Here is a 17,699-nt window from a genome sequence, read left to right as displayed (position 1 = left end):
TGTTGCGTATTCACAGATTCACATAATTCTAGATCCTGCCCCCATTCCATCCACTCCCTCCGATGTATCGCGCGCGACAGAAGGCAGCGCTCTTGGTCCTCGCTTTTCTTCTTCGCGCACACAAGAGTGAGCCAGCATGGTCGGTTCACCCATTCCACCCCCACCCCCCTACGTTTTCACTGGCACATACAGCTTGCAGCGCACAGTCACGATGTTATCGCCCTTGGACTTTATACGGGACATTACGGCGACGGCGACGGCAGGAATGCGCCTTGAGAGTCCATATAATTGCTATCGCAATAATATAGTAAGAGTATCCGGCATCTGAAGCTACCCGTGGCCCTTTACTTTCCGCAAAAGAAGTAACAAATTGAACTTTCCCCATGCGACAATTCGCTGCGCCGCAACAATGTATTTTATTTCCTCTTGTGGTGCGGGGGCACCGAAATGAAAAAAAAAGAAACGCAAAGGAAAGTATGTTGGGCCCAATCGGACGCCTACTTTGGGCTCCTAATGTGCCTACCGAAGGAATATCGAAGAAAACGTCAGACGCTTGGTCCATCAATAACCATACACATACTGCTCGACATCCTTCACCGGCGAGACAAGACATTTCATTTCATTTCATTTCATTTCATTTATTATACCCTCAAGGCCTGTGAAGGCTTTACAGAGGGGAGTGGGTTACAAGTGAATCCAAACAGTAAATTTGCAAAAGAAAAATATACAACATAAAAATACAATTTGACAAGTAATTCAGTAGGTCTACATTGCGGAGAGGTTGCGCTCAAAGGAACGCGGTGCAATCCATCGAGTCCCCACAGTGATGGCGGCGAGCGACCATTGTTTCCTTTTCTCGTCTGCCAGCCAGAAAGCGCCGAAAACTCTGCCAGGCGAAAATCCACTCAGTCAGCGAAAACCGAACGCGCACTGAAACGCGCCGCGCGGTGGTCGAGGCAACACGAGCAAAACGCATGCGTCTGGCTGGCTCTGGCAGCCCGCGGGTAGCGAGAACAACAATATTGAAGATGCTCAATGTGTCTTCGTGAGTAAAAGTGATAGCAGAAAAAAAAAAGACAAGAACGCAGTTACCCTGTCTGGCTTTAGTATCTTGACATGAATGCTTTGGCGTGGGTGAAAAAAAATGGTGATATTTTTTTTTGTGTGTGACATGACGGCACAAATCGACCCACTACAACGCTTCGTCTCAGCGGACCTTGCTGCGTGCTTTGTCAACTTGTCTGATAGTGCGTTGATTTCGCTTGTTTTTTTTGTATGTTCCGATGCAAGACTTCAGAAAAGTCAATGCAGCTTTGGCGTCAAATGTTTGTGACAGCATTAAACCCACAAAGTTCCTCAAATTATAATCTAAAGCACACCTTCGGAAATGTCAATGCACCTTTCACATCAAATGTTTGAGAACTTTATACCCATAAAGTTTCGGAATTGACATCCATGCGCTCCGTAGATTCCGCGGCCTCCGCGAGATGAAAACGCCCTTGAAACTTTCTGCTCGGATGGGGCTCTTTGCGTTATGTGACTCCCCGTGCATGGGCGTTGCCGCAAAATCCGGCCAGACTTCACAATGTTCGCGGTGAAATGTGTTTTCGAGCATGAAAAAGACATTCTAGAAAAAATCCAGAATGATTTCCGGTGCCGGGGGTTGCATTGGTCGCTGGTGCATGGACAGCACGAAAATACTGCGGGGGGCTGAAGCCCCATAAGCCCCCACCCCCCTGGCTACGCCCCTGGCCACAGGCACTCAGCGACCACGGTCGCTTCAGGATTACAAAATTAAAAATTAAATAATTCTGCAGATCCTGCCTACGTGCTTGAATCTAAGAAGCGACGCTTTCGTCAAGCGGTTAAAGAAATTCCGTGCAATTGACTCTATTCCGCACAGTGCTTTGCACAATAGCGATTATACCTGCCTATCAGTAAAGACAGCAAGACGCGCAGACCCCAACCACGTGACCACACATTATACACTGCCTCCGGGACTGTCCCCCTTTTCGGCCCCACAGTTGGCGCGCGCCTACTAAAGCGGATCGACCCTGGATATATGGCGCAATTGTAAACTGCCCTTTACTCGGTGGAAGACCGACCAATCAGATGGATGCGCGAAACCTCAAGCCCTTGGAAGGTATACAGGCATGGAAAGGTATGCTTTAGTAACGGAATCGAGTTCATCATGACGTATATATATTGCATGTAATCGAGATAAGTTTGGCATGGTTCGTTTTATCACTGCGCGATTCCGTAGAAAACAATTTAAGGTCAGCAGCCAGGACACCTTTAAGGGCAGTAAATATAGTAGTGCTGTCCTGCGTGAGCTTTTCGCCAGAAGAACAGCAGTACCCCACGGGGAAAAATGAGACCCTTGAAGGGTTCCCAACGAATGCTTAACACTCAGCCCGTCCCACGAACAGTGCTTTAAGCGCGCTTCCCTAGCACAGCCCTAACGCCACCCAGCCTAGGTGGAGTCTCCCAACCCCACCCCCATCCCTCTATCATTTTCGGAGGCTCTGCTCCTCCTTGCTCCCAGCCACTGCTGCCGTCACCACCCCTACCCACACTCTGAAAAAAAAAAAGAGAGAGAGAAAGAAAAACTCGTATACAACGATGACTCTCGACGCTATTGCGTGTAACATACGAATAATGTAGCGACGTACCATATTCCGTTTTTTTTTTTTACTTGTAGTGGTCATTCTCAGATTTACGTTGCTTCGATTATATGCGGCATTCCGGTATCGTCTCATTTTGATGCGACGCTCGCAAGGTCGTCCATGGACTTGGCCGCGGTGGCGTGACGGACGTGACGACGATGATGGAATGACGTCAATGAAAAGGAAAAGGCGACGTGACGACGACCGCACGACGACGATGAGGTGACGACTTCTAAAGGATGACAACGGTACGACGACACCGCGACGACGAAATGAGGGCAATTCGGCATGACGACGAGCGTGTGACGACGATGGCGTGAAGACGACGGTGTATGGTGACAACTGGATGACAAAGCTGGAATGACGACAGTGACACGACCACGACGGCGCGACGATGGCGCGAAACGGCGACATGATCGAGATTGAATGACGGCGGCACGATTACGATGGAATGACGATGAAGAAGTGACGTCGGTGGAATGGCGACGATGGCGTGCACGAAAATGGCATAACGTTATCGAAGTGATGGTGACGGTCGAACGACAGCGTGACGACTACGACATGGCGACAATCGTATGACGATGACCGTGTGACGGCGATGGCGTGACGACGACGGTATGACGAGAGCCGGATGACAAATTAGAATGACAATTGAACGATCCTAGTTGACGGCATCGCGACTACAGTATGACTGTAATGTGTGCACGACGACGACACAATGACGGCGATGGCATGACAACGGTATGAGGACAATGAAATGACGACGAGTGTATGACGTCAGTGGCCTGACGACGACTGTGTAACGAAGCCTGTATGACCACGATGGCGTGAAGACGACGGCACGACGAGAATCAGATCCCGAAGCTGTAATGACGACGATGGGACGACCACGACGGCGCAATGACCACAAGCACATACCTAGCGGCCCAAGCTGGTAGACAACTTGGGTCAGTGGGTTGGCGTAAGAGGCTATATGAGTCCCACGTAACTCGTGACGTGTCTCGTCAAATTGTGGCGTGCGCTTCACTTCAAATTTTGCGCGACCGAGCGCACAGCATTCGTTGGCGAAAGGTGTGAGTGGAGGCTTTTTTGTTATTGTGCAAATTGGCTCTGCGGCATCCGACGCGCTTGCCTCGTTGTGACGATAAATGCGGAACGCCCCGCGAAGAAACGTCGCCCTACGTTCGTTTACTCTCCGTAACACAGGCACTGAGTGTCCGACGGGCAGCAAAATTAGTAAGTGGAATGTTTTCTAAAGGATAATGTGGGGCAATGTTGTCTGATAACTGTTGTATGTGAGTACATGGCGTGGCACGGAATTGGAAACGATTCTGTGAAAAGGATTCACATAGGTTGCTACGCATTACGACTGTGTGCTGGCCATATTACTTTCCATTATCAAAACGTTTTGTTTGGTCAGTTATATTGGTTGCATTATTCAAGGCGAATAAAAGTGAAGTTGATTCTGAAAACTCTTTGGCAGTGTCATTTATTTCCATCCTATTCGATCACCTTCCTAAGGAAGCTACTGTAGCAATTGCCGTCAATAACAGCCTAATTACGTTCACATTAAGACATACGCCAATCCTCATAGTTAAAGGACACACTGGCGTTTTAGCAAGCTCGCCTCAGCCTCGAAAGAAAAACAACTGCTGTCGTAGCGGCCGTAATGCAGTACGCTAAAGAAATTCAAACATTCGCTCCAAGCAGCGTAAGACCTTGACATCACTTCCATTTCCGGTTGTCACGTCACTTTTCTAATTTTTTGCTTGCTGTTAGTTGTCCCCAGGAAACGTAGATGGCGACTGTTACAACGAGCCCCATTTTCTCGACATGTGGGCTTTTTGGAACCTTCCCTACCAGTTTACATTTAGCTTGGCCCAGCTGCCTAGAAGCATCATAACGCCCTGCCACTTCCCCGTCGGCAGTCACGATGCAGCCGACCTTGTTCACCGAACGCACGCTTGAGAGCAGCCCGTACCACTGCGCAAGCGCTCCGTCACGTGGCTTTGTTCACATTTCAAGGGCTTTCTTTGCAACCCAGAAAAATGCACTACGTGTGACGTATCGTACAGGAAACAACTCGGTCGGTGGTTTCTGAAGGGGCTCTAAAAATCTGCATATCATACTTGGGGTCATCAGCCAATAATTAAATAGTCAGGTAATTAAAGTTAATTCATTAGCGAATTATGGGGAAGAAAATGACTGAGCTACTATAGGCCAGTGCGAATAGTAAGCGTTCGATTCAATTCGCTTCCGACGCGCCTTTCATATTTAAAACCTTGGCTCAAGTTTATAGGGGTATTACTCAGGCTCGCGCGTGCGCACCTGACCCTTCTCTGGATCGCACAGCGCCGGCGGAGCGGCAGTCGCTCCCTAGCACTTTCGCAGCAGCCCTAGCAGTCAGAGCTGTGACCCCTAACCCGCGGTTCGCAGTGAGTTGCGACCACGGCGGGTTCAGGCCAGTGGGGACAGGGTGAGTCTCGGCCTAAGGTGTTTATTCACCTTGGTGTACAATGGTTCCAACAGACAGCGACAGCCACAACACACACAAACACAACACAACACAAAACCTCAGCGGCGGAGCATTCCGCACGTCTGGGGCGAAACAAACCGCACAATGTGGGAACCACAAAAGAGGCTGATAAGAGTTCAGCTCACCCAAAAGTGGATCCGCGCTCGGGCCCTGGGGCGGTGAGTCGCACACCAAGGTCCGGGCGCCACAGGGGGACGGCGTGCGGCGGTCTCAGCGGCTGATTTGAGATGCGGCCGTTCGCTAGCTCTTCCGCCGTGAGACAAAGATCCGTCGGGGGAATAGCGCTTCTCCCGAGCGGCGGAGAGGAGTCTCCCCGGTTCCAAGAAAGGGAAAGGAGGGCACGGGGTGCCTTGGCTGCAGCGTCGCGGCCAGGCGCGAAGAGCAGCGGGAGTGGCGAAGGTGCCCTCTCCTCGCTACCCTCCGCGAGAGAGCACGTGATTATCGCGTGATAACCGCGTGGCCGCTCCGGAGATATCGGGATGCGCGTGCGATCCCCACATCCCCCCCCTCCTTAAAATAACCCTTTAGCCGCTAAGAGGCCGCCGTCACCTGAGGCTTTCCTGCGAGAGGGACATGCTACTCCGACAGCAACACGGTTTGAGTCCGTGTTGGTGAGGGAGCAGCTCTAGCTGCAGACCGTCGTTGTCGCAATGTAGGTGGTCGCGAGCCAGGCCGGAACGTTGAAGGATGGTACGGAGCAGCTTGACAGTCACAGGATGTAGTAGGAGGCAAGAAGGCTGCTGGGTCCGGGTCACCTTGCTTCTCGGCGGCGTCACCTGCCCAGTCGGACGTGCCGGGTCCGTGGTGGCGAAAGGGTCCCTGGATTTTTTCTCGGCTGCCTCGATTACGCTGACGCGATCCCCGAACCAGCCTCGATATGGCGCAGGACAGCTCTTTTGATGTTCTCGGAGGTCGTTGCCCTCTGGTATGGTCGAACGCGTTTCTTTCTGTTCGTTGCGCACCCTCGCGGGTGTCGGCACGCAAGATCGGCAAAGGCGCGCCGACCCGCCCCGACGATGGCTTGCCCCTCGCTGCGCAGCAGGGGTCCACTCTGTCCCTGCGGGCGAAGTCTACGCTCGGCCTTGAGGCTGGATGCTTGGTTGCGGGGCTCGAAACTCGGTCGCGGAGCTGTGCGGTGCGGTTCGGCGAATTCTGCGCCGCTGCGACCATTCCGGACCGGAAGTCGCCCGCTGCACCTCTCACCTCGCTGTTAGCCGCCGGAGGATGTTTTCTCGCCGCCTGTTGCCTGCACTGCGCTGCTGACTGCTTGCGGCCTGCTCGTCCCCACCGGCAGTGGAGATGGTCTTTCCTTTTTGCTTGGTGGTTGTTTCACGGCTCCCGACGGGCGGTCTGCTGCTGCGACAATTCTGTTAGCCCCTCTCGCTTCTTCCATAGAGAAAGCGCGTGCTCGCTCTGGAAGCCTGCATGCTAGACATCGGAGGAGCATTCCGTCCGATATCGCGCACAATAAAATAGCCTCCGCGAACCGGACAGAGTTAGTTCTGCCGAGATCGCAAGTTATAATACCGCACCGGGCTCGAACGTCGAGCCGTGCCACCCGATGCCGCTGCCTGCGGGCGCGGGAGAGCATTCTCCTCGGGCCACTCGTTTCCTCTGTCATAGTAGGGTTTGAGATCGCAGACATGCACCGGTCGGCTGATCGGTCTTAGCTTCAAGTCCGCCAGCCTGTACACGAGTGAAGAGACAGTCTCTCGCACCCGGTACGGTCCTGTCCATTTCGGCGCCAGAGAAGCTGAGAATTTCTTACTGGCGTCGCTCAGAACGTGATTCCGTCTCAACACCAGGTCGCCCACTCTGTAGTGAACTTCCCGATGAGAGCGGTCGTACTGCGCTTTCTGCTCGGCACGTGCAGTGCTCAGGTTCCGTCGCGCTTTTCGTAAAGCCTCCGTTACCTTCGCGCGCAGCCCAGTCGCATAATCGGCGCGTGCCGACGAAACAACCAGTTCCGTGCTGCATCGTTCCTGTAGAGTAAGTTCTACCGGATTCAACAGCTCCCTCCCAAGGTTGAGGGTGGCGGGGGTATACCCAGTCGATCGATTCACTGTCGACCTGATAGCAAATCCAATTTCAGGAAGACAAGCGTCCCACTCATTGTGCGTCCCCGCAAATGCAACTAGCATGTGCTTGATGTTGCGGTTCACACGCTCAGTGGGATTCGCCTGGGCATGGTACGTGGTTGTTCTCCTGTGCTTAATGCCGAGAGCTGCACAAGAGTCCACGAAGAGTTTGGCAGTGAAGTAGGACGCATTGTCCGTTATCAGCTGCTCAGGATAGCCGAATCGTGTAAACACCTCGATCAGCTTTCCCATGATTACGCGTGCCGTCAGCTTCCGTAGGGGGAACAGCTCCACCCACTTGCTGAAATGGTCTGTGACTACGAGAAGGAATCGGTTCCCGCTCGGTGTCCTGGGGTAAGGCCCCATGACGTCACATGCCGCAATTTGCCACGGTGTTCGGCTATTGATCGGCTGCATGAGCCCGGGTGGGCGTCCACCACGCGGCTTCACGCGTTGGCACACGTTGCACGAGCGGGCGTAGCGCATCACCTCCCGCTTCATTCCAGGCCAGGTAGCAAAGCGGCACAACTTTAGATAAGTCTTAGGGCCACTCGCATGCCCGGCGATGCACGTATCGTGAAAGTAGCGTAAAAGTGCTCCTCTCAGCGTGCGTGGAATCACCGCTTTGAAGGACTCGTGTGTATCCTTCTCCGCGGGAATGTATCTCAGCAGGACGCCGTCAGAGTCTAGCAGGTAGGAATCCAACGCGCTCACAGCATTACCAGCTGTTTCAGAGCGCCGCGCACCCACAGCAATACCAGCTGCGTCCATGTGCGCCGCGGCCGCGCCGCCGGGCTCCCGGAGCCCCTCAAACACTTTCTTACAAAACGGATCCTCCCGCTGAGCCTCTAACAGCTCCTTTCTGCCGAACACGCTCCCCACTGAACTGACGCAGTCCAAGTGGTTCACGCTTTCGTCCTGAGAAGGGGGTTCATCCGCCCTTCCTTCGGGACCAGCGCCGTCGAGCATTGTAGCAGTTACTCTGCTCTTCGGCTGAGTCACTGAGGGGTCACGATGGGTATTAATATTACCCCTCCTGACAACCTCAATCGTCGCAGCGGTTAGTCCGCTCTCAAGCTCAGTTTCGGGCGAGGTGAGTTGAGTAGTAATATCACTCTTCTCACAGTCAACGGGCGCGCGCGAAAGTGCGTCCGCCACAACGTTGTTCTTTCCTCTCCTGTAGCGCACGGTAAAATCGTATCGCTGCAGGAGAAGTGCCCATCGCGCGAGCCGGCCGCTCGGCTCTCCTAAGCGCCTAAGCCAAGTTAATGCCATATGATCGGTCTCAATTATGAATGGGACTCCATCAATATAGTAGTCAAACTTTTTGAGAGCGAAAATGATCGCCAGACATTCCTTTTCTGTCACGGAGTAATTTTTCTCTGCGGGAGTCAAAGAGCGGCTGGCAAAAGCTACCGGGCGCAAGCTACCTTCGTGCTGTTGGAGCAAAACCGCTCCTAGGCCAAGGTCGCTGGCGTCCGTATGAATGACAAATTCTTTGTTCAAATCAGGTAGCCTTAACTCGGTGGTTTCCACGAGCGCGTTTACGAGGTTGCGCAGTGCCTCCTCTTGCTCGGGACCCCACCTCCACTGCTCACCTTTCCTCAACAGCATTGTCAAGGCGGCTTGCAGTGCAGCGCAGTTTGGGATGAACTGTCGATAGAAATTCGCCAGCCCCAAAAAGCGTCTCAGTCCGCCTATGTCTTCCGGTGACGGGTAGTTCAATAATGCCTGAACCTTATCATCACACGGTAGAAGGCGTCCGTTATCCAGTTTAAACCCCAGTAGCGTTACTCGGGTTGCTGCGATCTGGGTCTTGGTCGGGTTTAGCGTTATCCCCGCAGACCTCAGACGCTCCAACACGTCCCTGAGATGGCGTAAGTGCCCATCAAAGGTACGCGAGTATACCACAACATCGTCCAGGTAAGCAAGAGCGTGGTGCCACCTTGCGTCACCCAAGACACGGTCCATCAGGCGCTGGTAAGTCGCAGGCGCACCGACAAGTCCGAATGGCATACGGGTAAACTGGAAAAGTCCCCTGTGACAAGTGAAGGCAGTCTTCTCTCGGTCACAGGGATCTACCTCCACCTGAAAGTATCCTCTGCTTGCATCGAGCGTAGTGAAGTACTTCGCTCCGCCAACGTTGGATACGATCGAGGGAATGCTAGGAAGCGGATATGCGTCCTTGCGTGTCACCTCGTTCAGGCGGCGATAGTCAACACAAAGGCGGGGCGTCCCATCCTTTTTAGGAACCAACACCACAGGAAAACCCCATGGGCTGTCCGATCTTTCAACAACGCCTGTATCGAGCAGTTCGTCCAGAGCGCTGTCTAGTGCTTTCCTCTTAGCCAAACTCACCGGCCGAGGATTGCACTTCCACGGAGAGGCGTCGCCAGTCTCAATTTTGTGCCTGTATAGCGTAGTGCAACCAGGCCGCTCTGTGAATACGGCATCATATTCAGTCAGAAGCGCTGAGAGGCGAGCCTTTTCTTCCCCCGACAAACTGCTTGAGTCGTCCAGCAGCGGGTGGTATCGTTCGCCCCTCACTGCGGCACAGTCTGCCACCGCAGCGGGGGTTATGGGCTGTGCGGGAGGGGAGCAGTTCCCCTCCGCGCCTCTTTTCTCAGCGCGGTTGGCCGGACGGCATTTCGACCCGGCCGCAACCGTTCTGAGGGACCTTTTCGGGCAATCGTTTGTTCGGTCTGCGCGCGAAGCATCATCGAACGAAGTTGTCTCTGACGCTTTTTGAAATGAAACGAAAGGTTTCAGGGTGCCACATGCTCGCTCCCTATATCCTCCGTTGCAGACGTCAATAACAATGCCCGTCTTGGCGAGGAAATCTCTACCAAGAATTATAGGAACCGACAGGCCGGGAAGGTGAGCTAGGCGCTGTCGCCTCACTCGTTTCTCCCACCGCACCACAAGCCTAGCAGCACAGCTCGCGTGTGCCGTGCCGCTGGCCAGTCGGAAGGTCACATTACTCTCTCTCAGTCGGATAGTGCTCCGATGGAGATGTTCACACACCTCGTCGCCAAATAGTGAAGCGCTTGCTCCTGTGTCTAACAGCGCAAAAAACCTGCGCCGGGCGACTGTAACCTCTATGAGCGGGACTGGCGTGTCGCTGGGCAATCCAAAATGACAAGCCAGCGGGGCAAGGAGTTCGTGTGTCTCACTTCGCACCGCTGTAACCGCCGCCGGCCATGCAGCATTGCTCACCGGCGGCCCCGCTCGTTTCCCGAAAGCGCGTGCTCTCGGTTCGCAGGCTGTCTGCAATCCCGGGCGAAGTGCCCCGGCTGGTTGCACCGATAACAGAGGAGAGCCGGCCTTTGACGGGCTTGGCGTCCAGTGCCTCGCGCCGTTAGACCGTTGTTCCTCTGTATCGACTGCTCCCTTGCAGGTACGCTCTGCTCTCGCATCATCGAGCCGGCATATCGACCACGATTCTGCATACCTCGGCCATCGGCAGCGCATGCTGCACGCATGGCATAAGTGTACGGATCGAGAGCCCGGTCAGATAAGCCCCAACCGTTTCTCAGTTGTCCGTCACTGAAAGCAACAACACCATCTCCACCGGAACGAGTGCGAAAAGTGTCCCCGTTCCACGCGCATCGCGGCTCAAGTGCCCTCGACGCTGGGGGTGGAGGTCGGTATGAGCGCAAGGCGAGTATGTCCGCCTGTATGCGCTTTGCCTCCGAGGCCAGCTCATCCAAATCCCTGAACTTGCTGCCTCTTAGGTACGCTGCGAAGGTGGGATGAGCTTGTCGTGTGACTCTCTCCACCTTATCGCAGTTCGGAGCGGTAGGGTCAGCGGTACGATAAAGTTCGTCCATCGCCCTGACGTACTCGAGCAAGGATTCGTCCGGATGCTGAGTACGTAGCTCCAACTCGCGCCGCAGACGACGCTCGTAATCTGCGGGCAGGAATTCCTCGCGTAATCCCGCTCGGAACTCAGCCAGCGTGCTAGACCGGTAGCCAGTAAGCCGGAACCAGCGGGCAGCGTGATCAGTTAACGACACTGGTATGACGCGTTCCAGCATCTCGTCATCGGACAGCCCCGTTGCGCGCTGGTAAGTCAGCACGCGATCGAGGTATTCGTTGACGCTAACTGAATCATGATACCCGCTGTAGGTGGGTAAGTCCACCCTCACTCTCGGTCTAGCAGCGGCGGCAGATGTCAGCAGAGTGTTCTGCACGGCACCTGTCAACCTCTCAATCAAGCGCATCGCATCCTGCAACAGCGCCTGTTGAGGCTCGCTCTGGCCAGTAATGCCTGGCACAGGAGCAGAACGCGTCGAGCAAGTATGCCGCAGTGGCTCCATGCTCTCCGCAAACACTGGCGAAGGGTTCGGCGTAATGTGCCTCACGCCTTCAAGGGTACGAGGCTCGCTCTGGCCAGTAATGCCTGGCACAGGAGCAGAACGCGTCGAGCAAGTATGCCGCAGTGGCTCCATGCTCTCCGCAAACACTGGCGAAGGGTTCGGCGTAATGTGCCTCACGCCTTCAAGGGTACATCCTGCCGGAGAGAGCGCCTCGTGTGTAGCGCTACCCTCTTCGAAGCTTATCAAATTCCCAGGGCTAATGTTCGCCGCAGGGCATGACTGAGCGGTAGCAGTTACCGCCGCTTCGAATTGTTGCCTGTTGGTAGCAACCTGCGACAGCGTATACAACGGCTGTAAATCAGCCCCGTATGCTGCCATGGTTCGTTCGTGTCGTGGCAATCACTTACACAAACAGACCCAACCTGTCACACCTCTGGCCCCACGTTGGGCGCCAAATATAGGGGTATTACTCAGGCTCGCGCGTGCGCACCTGACCCTTCTCTGGATCGCACAGCGCCGGCGGAGCGGCAGTCGCTCCCTAGCACTTTCGCAGCAGCCCTAGCAGTCAGAGCTGTGACCCCTAACCCGCGGTTCGCAGTGAGTTGCGACCACGGCGGGTTCAGGCCAGTGGGGACAGGGTGAGTCTCGGCCTAAGGTGTTTATTCACCTTGGTGTACAATGGTTCCAACAGACAGCGACAGCCACAACACACACAAACACAACACAACACAAAACCTCAGCGGCGGAGCATTCCGCACGTCTGGGGCGAAACAAACCGCACAATGTGGGAACCACAAAAGAGGCTGATAAGAGTTCAGCTCACCCAAAAGTGGATCCGCGCTCGGGCCCTGGGGCGGTGAGTCGCACACCAAGGTCCGGGCGCCACAGGGGGACGGCGTGCGGCGGTCTCAGCGGCTGATTTGAGATGCGGCCGTTCGCTAGCTCTTCCGCCGTGAGACAAAGATCCGTCGGGGGAATAGCGCTTCTCCCGAGCGGCGGAGAGGAGTCTCCCCGGTTCCAAGAAAGGGAAAGGAGGGCACGGGGTGCCTTGGCTGCAGCGTCGCGGCCAGGCGCGAAGAGCAGCGGGAGTGGCGAAGGTGCCCTCTCCTCGCTACCCTCCGCGAGAGAGCACGTGATTATCGCGTGATAACCGCGTGGCCGCTCCGGAGATATCGGGATGCGCGTGCGATCCCCACAAGTTACGTGGAAGGGTGACCCAACTACCGTGCACCAAGATTTAAAAAGTATGCAAATCCTACGTCCCTGTATAAAACCATGATAATGTCGTTTGCCGTCGCTTGGAGATACTCAGATAATTTTTTGCATTCCACCTAAGTACATAATTGCTCTTAATTAATTCATCAACTTCTGATATAACATAATTAAATCAAGAGTGTGAATGAGAAAACTGTAGAGCTGCATGAAAAACTCACGCTACAGCTTTCTGTTGCTTAATATGTGCTACATAAAAGTGTTTTTCCGAGCGTGAAAGAAGCCCGCGAATACAGGCAAAATTGCCGTGCGACAAGTGGTTCGACGCACGTATATTCGCGTGCTTCCTTAACGCTAGGTACATTAAGGGGAACCTGTAATTTAGATAAACACTTGCCCACGATATCAATGTCTTGAAAGAAGACGAAAGTCACGTTGTAGGTAGTTGCTTGCTTAAAAAAGCGCATAGATAGTAACTAAATAAAAAGGAAGGTGGAAGGAAATAAAATTAACTGCTGGCCGCTATTTCGCTGTCTAGCGCAGGCAGCTGACAGCTGAATGGCGGGCAGCGGTGGAGGTGGGACTCATTGTATAGTGAGCAAACTACAAGCTCGCTGTAATGCCATACTCAGCATAAATGAACACTTATTTATTTAACACAGCGAAGCTGTATACCTCTACCGTCCAAAGAAATTTTCGTGTCGTTGTTATAAGCAAGAAACTTCCCATACATGGGCCGATACCGAAGATAGTCAAAAGCTGGGCCGACCCGCGGCGGAAGTACATACGCAGCTTCGCTGGTCACCCTTCTTCACAGAGTGAGAGGGCACTGAGTTTTTATTCATTCATTTGTTCATATATACCCACCGTGGCAGCCAGCGGTTATGTCGTTGTGCGGCAGAATTCAAGGTCGTTGGTCAGATCTCGGCCACGGATGCCGTAGTCCGATCAGGGCGGAATGCAAACAACGCTCGTGTACTTAGATTTAGGTACACGTTAAACAATCCTAGGCGGTCAGAATTAATCTGGAATCTACCATTACGACGTGCCTCATAATCATACCGTGGTTTTGGCACGTGAAACCCAAAATTTAATCAACCTTGATTTCTTATTGCTACGTTCATTCCCTCTGTTGCATTTGTGTTGCTGTGTTGATGAAGAGTAAGAAAGAGAGGAACGACATGGAGTAGTGTCTCCTCAACATGGAGGAAAGAAAAACCATGCTCGTACAGTAAGTGAAAAACGAATAAAACAGAGTTGAGTGCTATGAAACCCCCAGCTACACTTTCGCGTCACTTTAGCGGGCGCACTAGTGCCATCTGTACACGGCTTCCCAAACGTATCAGTTCCGCACGGGATTCCTGGCACATGAGTGACTTTTTCAAATTCTCGCGCGCACTCGCGCTCCTTCTGGCTCGCGATAGATGGCGCCACGTCTCTCGCGCAACTTTTTTTCTCGCAGTTGGCGAAAGCAGTCATGGCGAAGTTGTGACGGAGTTCGCGACGTTCTCGGTGGATGTGTCGCACGTTCCCTGGTGTTTCTCGGGATTCTGTGCCGCTATGTGCTAAATGGCAGAACGGAAATTCACGCGAGGTCTCAGCAAGCCGGGGACCGCGGCTCAAGCCCGCGAAACCGTCTCGCAAGCGGTCAGGGAGTCGACCGAACTGGTGAGTACTACCGTGCCCCATGCCAGTCTTGGATTGCTACCCCCCGCGCGTTGCCGCCGCCTCTCAGATGTTCGTCCCTCGGCGCGTCCCGTCGTTGCCGAGGTTAGGCCTAGATCTCGTTTGAATCGCACAGCTTGGTCGCGCCCGATGCAGAAGGCGCTCGTTCGTTGCTCGGCACGAGACGACACGCGACCTGACGGCGCGTTTTCGCCGTTCCCGAATGAATGGGTATGGTTGCACGACGCTACCTGACACTCTTGCTCTCCCGCTTCGCGCAGAGGTTCGCGCCCGTGTTTTGATTTATTTTTCATTTCGCTGCCGCAGTATATCACGCTGCACGGAAGACGAAACACGCGAGTCTTGGCGGCGTAGGGGGTGGCGGTAAATCTTCGTTTCGTTGGGAGGGCTTCGTCGGTTGCGCCGATGATTTACGTCACGCGCACGCCGACGGTCCCGGTGGCGTGCCTCTGTGCGCCTGCGGGAATTCCTTCGTGAGCCGAGTTGCCGGCGCGCGTGGTGCGTCAACAGTGGAATCTCGTGTTAGTCGTTTGTGATCAGCCGACACCGGTTTCAGGGGGGCAGGTTGCGGGCGTGCCAAGTCCGGCGCGTCCTTGACAGCGCGGTTGCCGCGCCGACGGTAACGCCGAGTGTCTTCTCGCAGCTGCGTGAGCGCGCGGTTTCAACTCGCGGTGGTGACATTCCTGGAGCCGACTGCGTAAACACGCTAGGTGCGCGCGCGGAAGCCGCCACTTCCTCGCGGGCTGTGTGCGTGCATGGCGTGTTCCGCGTTAACCAACGCTCGTATTCCCACGCACGGCTGTGCGCTGCGCCCGGGCCTGCTGTGCGAAGTGTCACTGACCGGATATCCCGCGGCGCTCTCGCTCGATCGGCTGCCCCATCACAGTTGTATTGAAGTTGAAAGTGTCGCAGGTTGCGCGGCTGCTTTCTCCCTCGCAATCTCTGGCATCGCGAGCGCACGTTTCTGCGGTACGCAGCTGGAAAATATCGCGTGAGTTTCTCGATATTAAATTTGAAGCCGAGAGAAGCCGGGGCTGCGTATAGTCGCTTTGCAGCGACTGCTGTTGCCGTCGCAAATGGAGTGTTCGAGATGGCCTTGTTCACGTGGTGTTCTTGGGCACTGAACGCAACTCACTCCCTTGCGTATCTCTGAACTTTGTACGCGGAGTTTAGCGACAATCGGGCTGGCCCCCTTTGAGTCGCTTATTGCCTCTACTCTGCCTGTTGGCCTTAGAGGTCTGTGTTTTAAAGTACATTTTTTCAATGAAATATTCAGCTCTTTCGGCCTGTTTCGATACAAGCCGTCGGCTATTTGGCCTTAATTAGGAGGCCTGCCAGCTCGTTGGCCCGTATTCGGCTGCTTGGTCTTCCTGGCGACGTTCCATTCCAGATCGATCATGTTATTCTTACTAGCAATGAAGCGTAACATTGATTCGTGCACATAGCTTCAGGTTGTGGAAATGTCCTCTACAGGGCTCACACAATCGCTTTTTGGCAGATGCCGACGTAAGCACGGCGACTCACTTCTCGGTCGTTTCATTTGGTTTGTTCTTTCATTCAGCGACCGGCTGACTGCTTCGTGACGATCGCGCACTAACCTTAGATGATATCGCAGTGTCACATTAAGAAGCGGACGTGCGGTACCGGTTCCCTGATTGTCGATTGTGTTCGCAGTTGGCGAAGCGCGGGTGCATTGTAAATGATAACCGCAGGGCGATTGTCCGGACAATGACAGCGGGGGATATATTGTCTCCCTCGACGCCGTCGTTATCATTCCTTCCTACTGGCCCTGAGCATGCGGGCAAGTGCGTAGAAGTGGTATACTTACGGAGTTATTACCATTGTTTCACCGCAGTCACGCTTGTGCCCACGCTGCGACTGAACAGGCTCAAGTGCCGGATTAAAAATGCGTGGAAACTTTTGATAGTAGATTATCTTAATTGAGGTGCGTGGGTATATATTTTTGAAGTTGAATACGGGGCTTCGAGTCGAAGGCTTTTCAATTAATCTTCGAATACTTCTCAACCGGTTGTGCTCGGCTGTCTAACAACGACCCCGAACATATGCATATTTTATTTTTATTTTTTTAACTGCGAAAAAGGTACATTAAAAAATGCCACATTACCAACGTGCTCGTTCTTCCACCCTTGCCTATATTGTCAGCTTTCGAAATGACTTTAACCTGAGTTGTTGATTGTTATGATCGTTCAGCGCTGGTAAAGCTGGGAATCTACGAGAGAGAAGGGTTTTGAGGGTATGACAAAGTGGTGGTCTACGATGATTTGTCGACCGGGTCTTTGTAATAGCGCGAGTCAAAAGAAAAATGGATCGTCGTATGTTCCTGGAAGAATGGAAATCTCTTTTCGAAAAAGGCCTTTAAACGAAGATTGCAAGTGCGCGTTCTCGTCATACTTTCTTTTATGAGCGACTAAAAGATTTCTGAGAATGCCATACAGATCTCTCAACGCATATTGCCTCAGTAGGGAAATGCTTGACCACAGCATTTGCATTACGTTGATTCACGAATTCCTGATTTGAAGTTAAACGCCTTAAAGAAAGAAAAAAAACGATGTTCTGTTATAACTGTGAGTCTGTGCCTGTTTCTAGCAAGTCACGAAAATATTTCCACTTGTCTGTTCTCTGCGTCGCACGCATTGCAAAACAGATCGCCGATATTTGTAGAAAATTGTACAGCGACATGGAAAACTCCCGATGCAGCGTTCCGTTCCGTAATACGTGCTACATGAAAGTGTTTTTCCGAGCGTGAAAGAAACCCGCGAATAAAGGCAAAGTGCCTCGAGCGACCAGTCGCGCGGCAATTTTGCGTGCATTCGCGGGCTTCTTTCACGCTCGGAAAAACACTTTCATGTAGCACGTATTACGGAACGGAACGCTGCATCGGGAGTTTTCCATGTCGCTCTATAATTCTTCTCATTGGCACTTTTCATCTAATTGGAATAATTGAGAAGGTGATTAATTAATTAAGACTAATTATCTTACTATGCTGAATGCAAAAAAAGATAAAAATGTTTGAGTATCTCTAAGCGACGGTGAACAACATTCCCTTTCTTCTATCTAACTTCGTGGCATTCGCATATTTTTAAACTCTGGCTAAAGTTGACTAAAGTTAGGAATTGGCAAGAATCAGATGTATGCGTTAAAGACAAAGCCAGCAATATCATTACTAATATGGATCAGATAG

General features: G+C 53.1%; 1 protein-coding gene across 1 annotated transcript in view; it reads left to right on the top strand.

The window, feature by feature from the left end:
* The first annotated feature begins 14,256 nt into the window (after nt 1-14,256).
* Ziz (dedicator of cytokinesis protein Ziz) overlaps nt 14,257-17,699 on the top strand; it is a 200,005-nt gene continuing 196,562 nt past the window's right edge. The window contains exon 1 of the mRNA XM_065440172.2: nt 14,257-14,479. Coding sequence (XP_065296244.1) covers nt 14,381-14,479 — 99 coding nt within the window. The 5' untranslated portion in view covers nt 14,257-14,380. The remainder of the gene's footprint in view (nt 14,480-17,699) is intronic.

Source organism: Dermacentor albipictus, chromosome 1, assembly GCF_038994185.2.
Source record: "Dermacentor albipictus isolate Rhodes 1998 colony chromosome 1, USDA_Dalb.pri_finalv2, whole genome shotgun sequence".
In the NCBI taxonomy this organism is placed as follows: Eukaryota; Metazoa; Arthropoda; class Arachnida; order Ixodida; family Ixodidae; genus Dermacentor; species Dermacentor albipictus.
The sequence above is the reverse complement of the archived record's forward strand: the minus strand, read 5'-3'. Positions and strand labels throughout refer to the sequence as shown.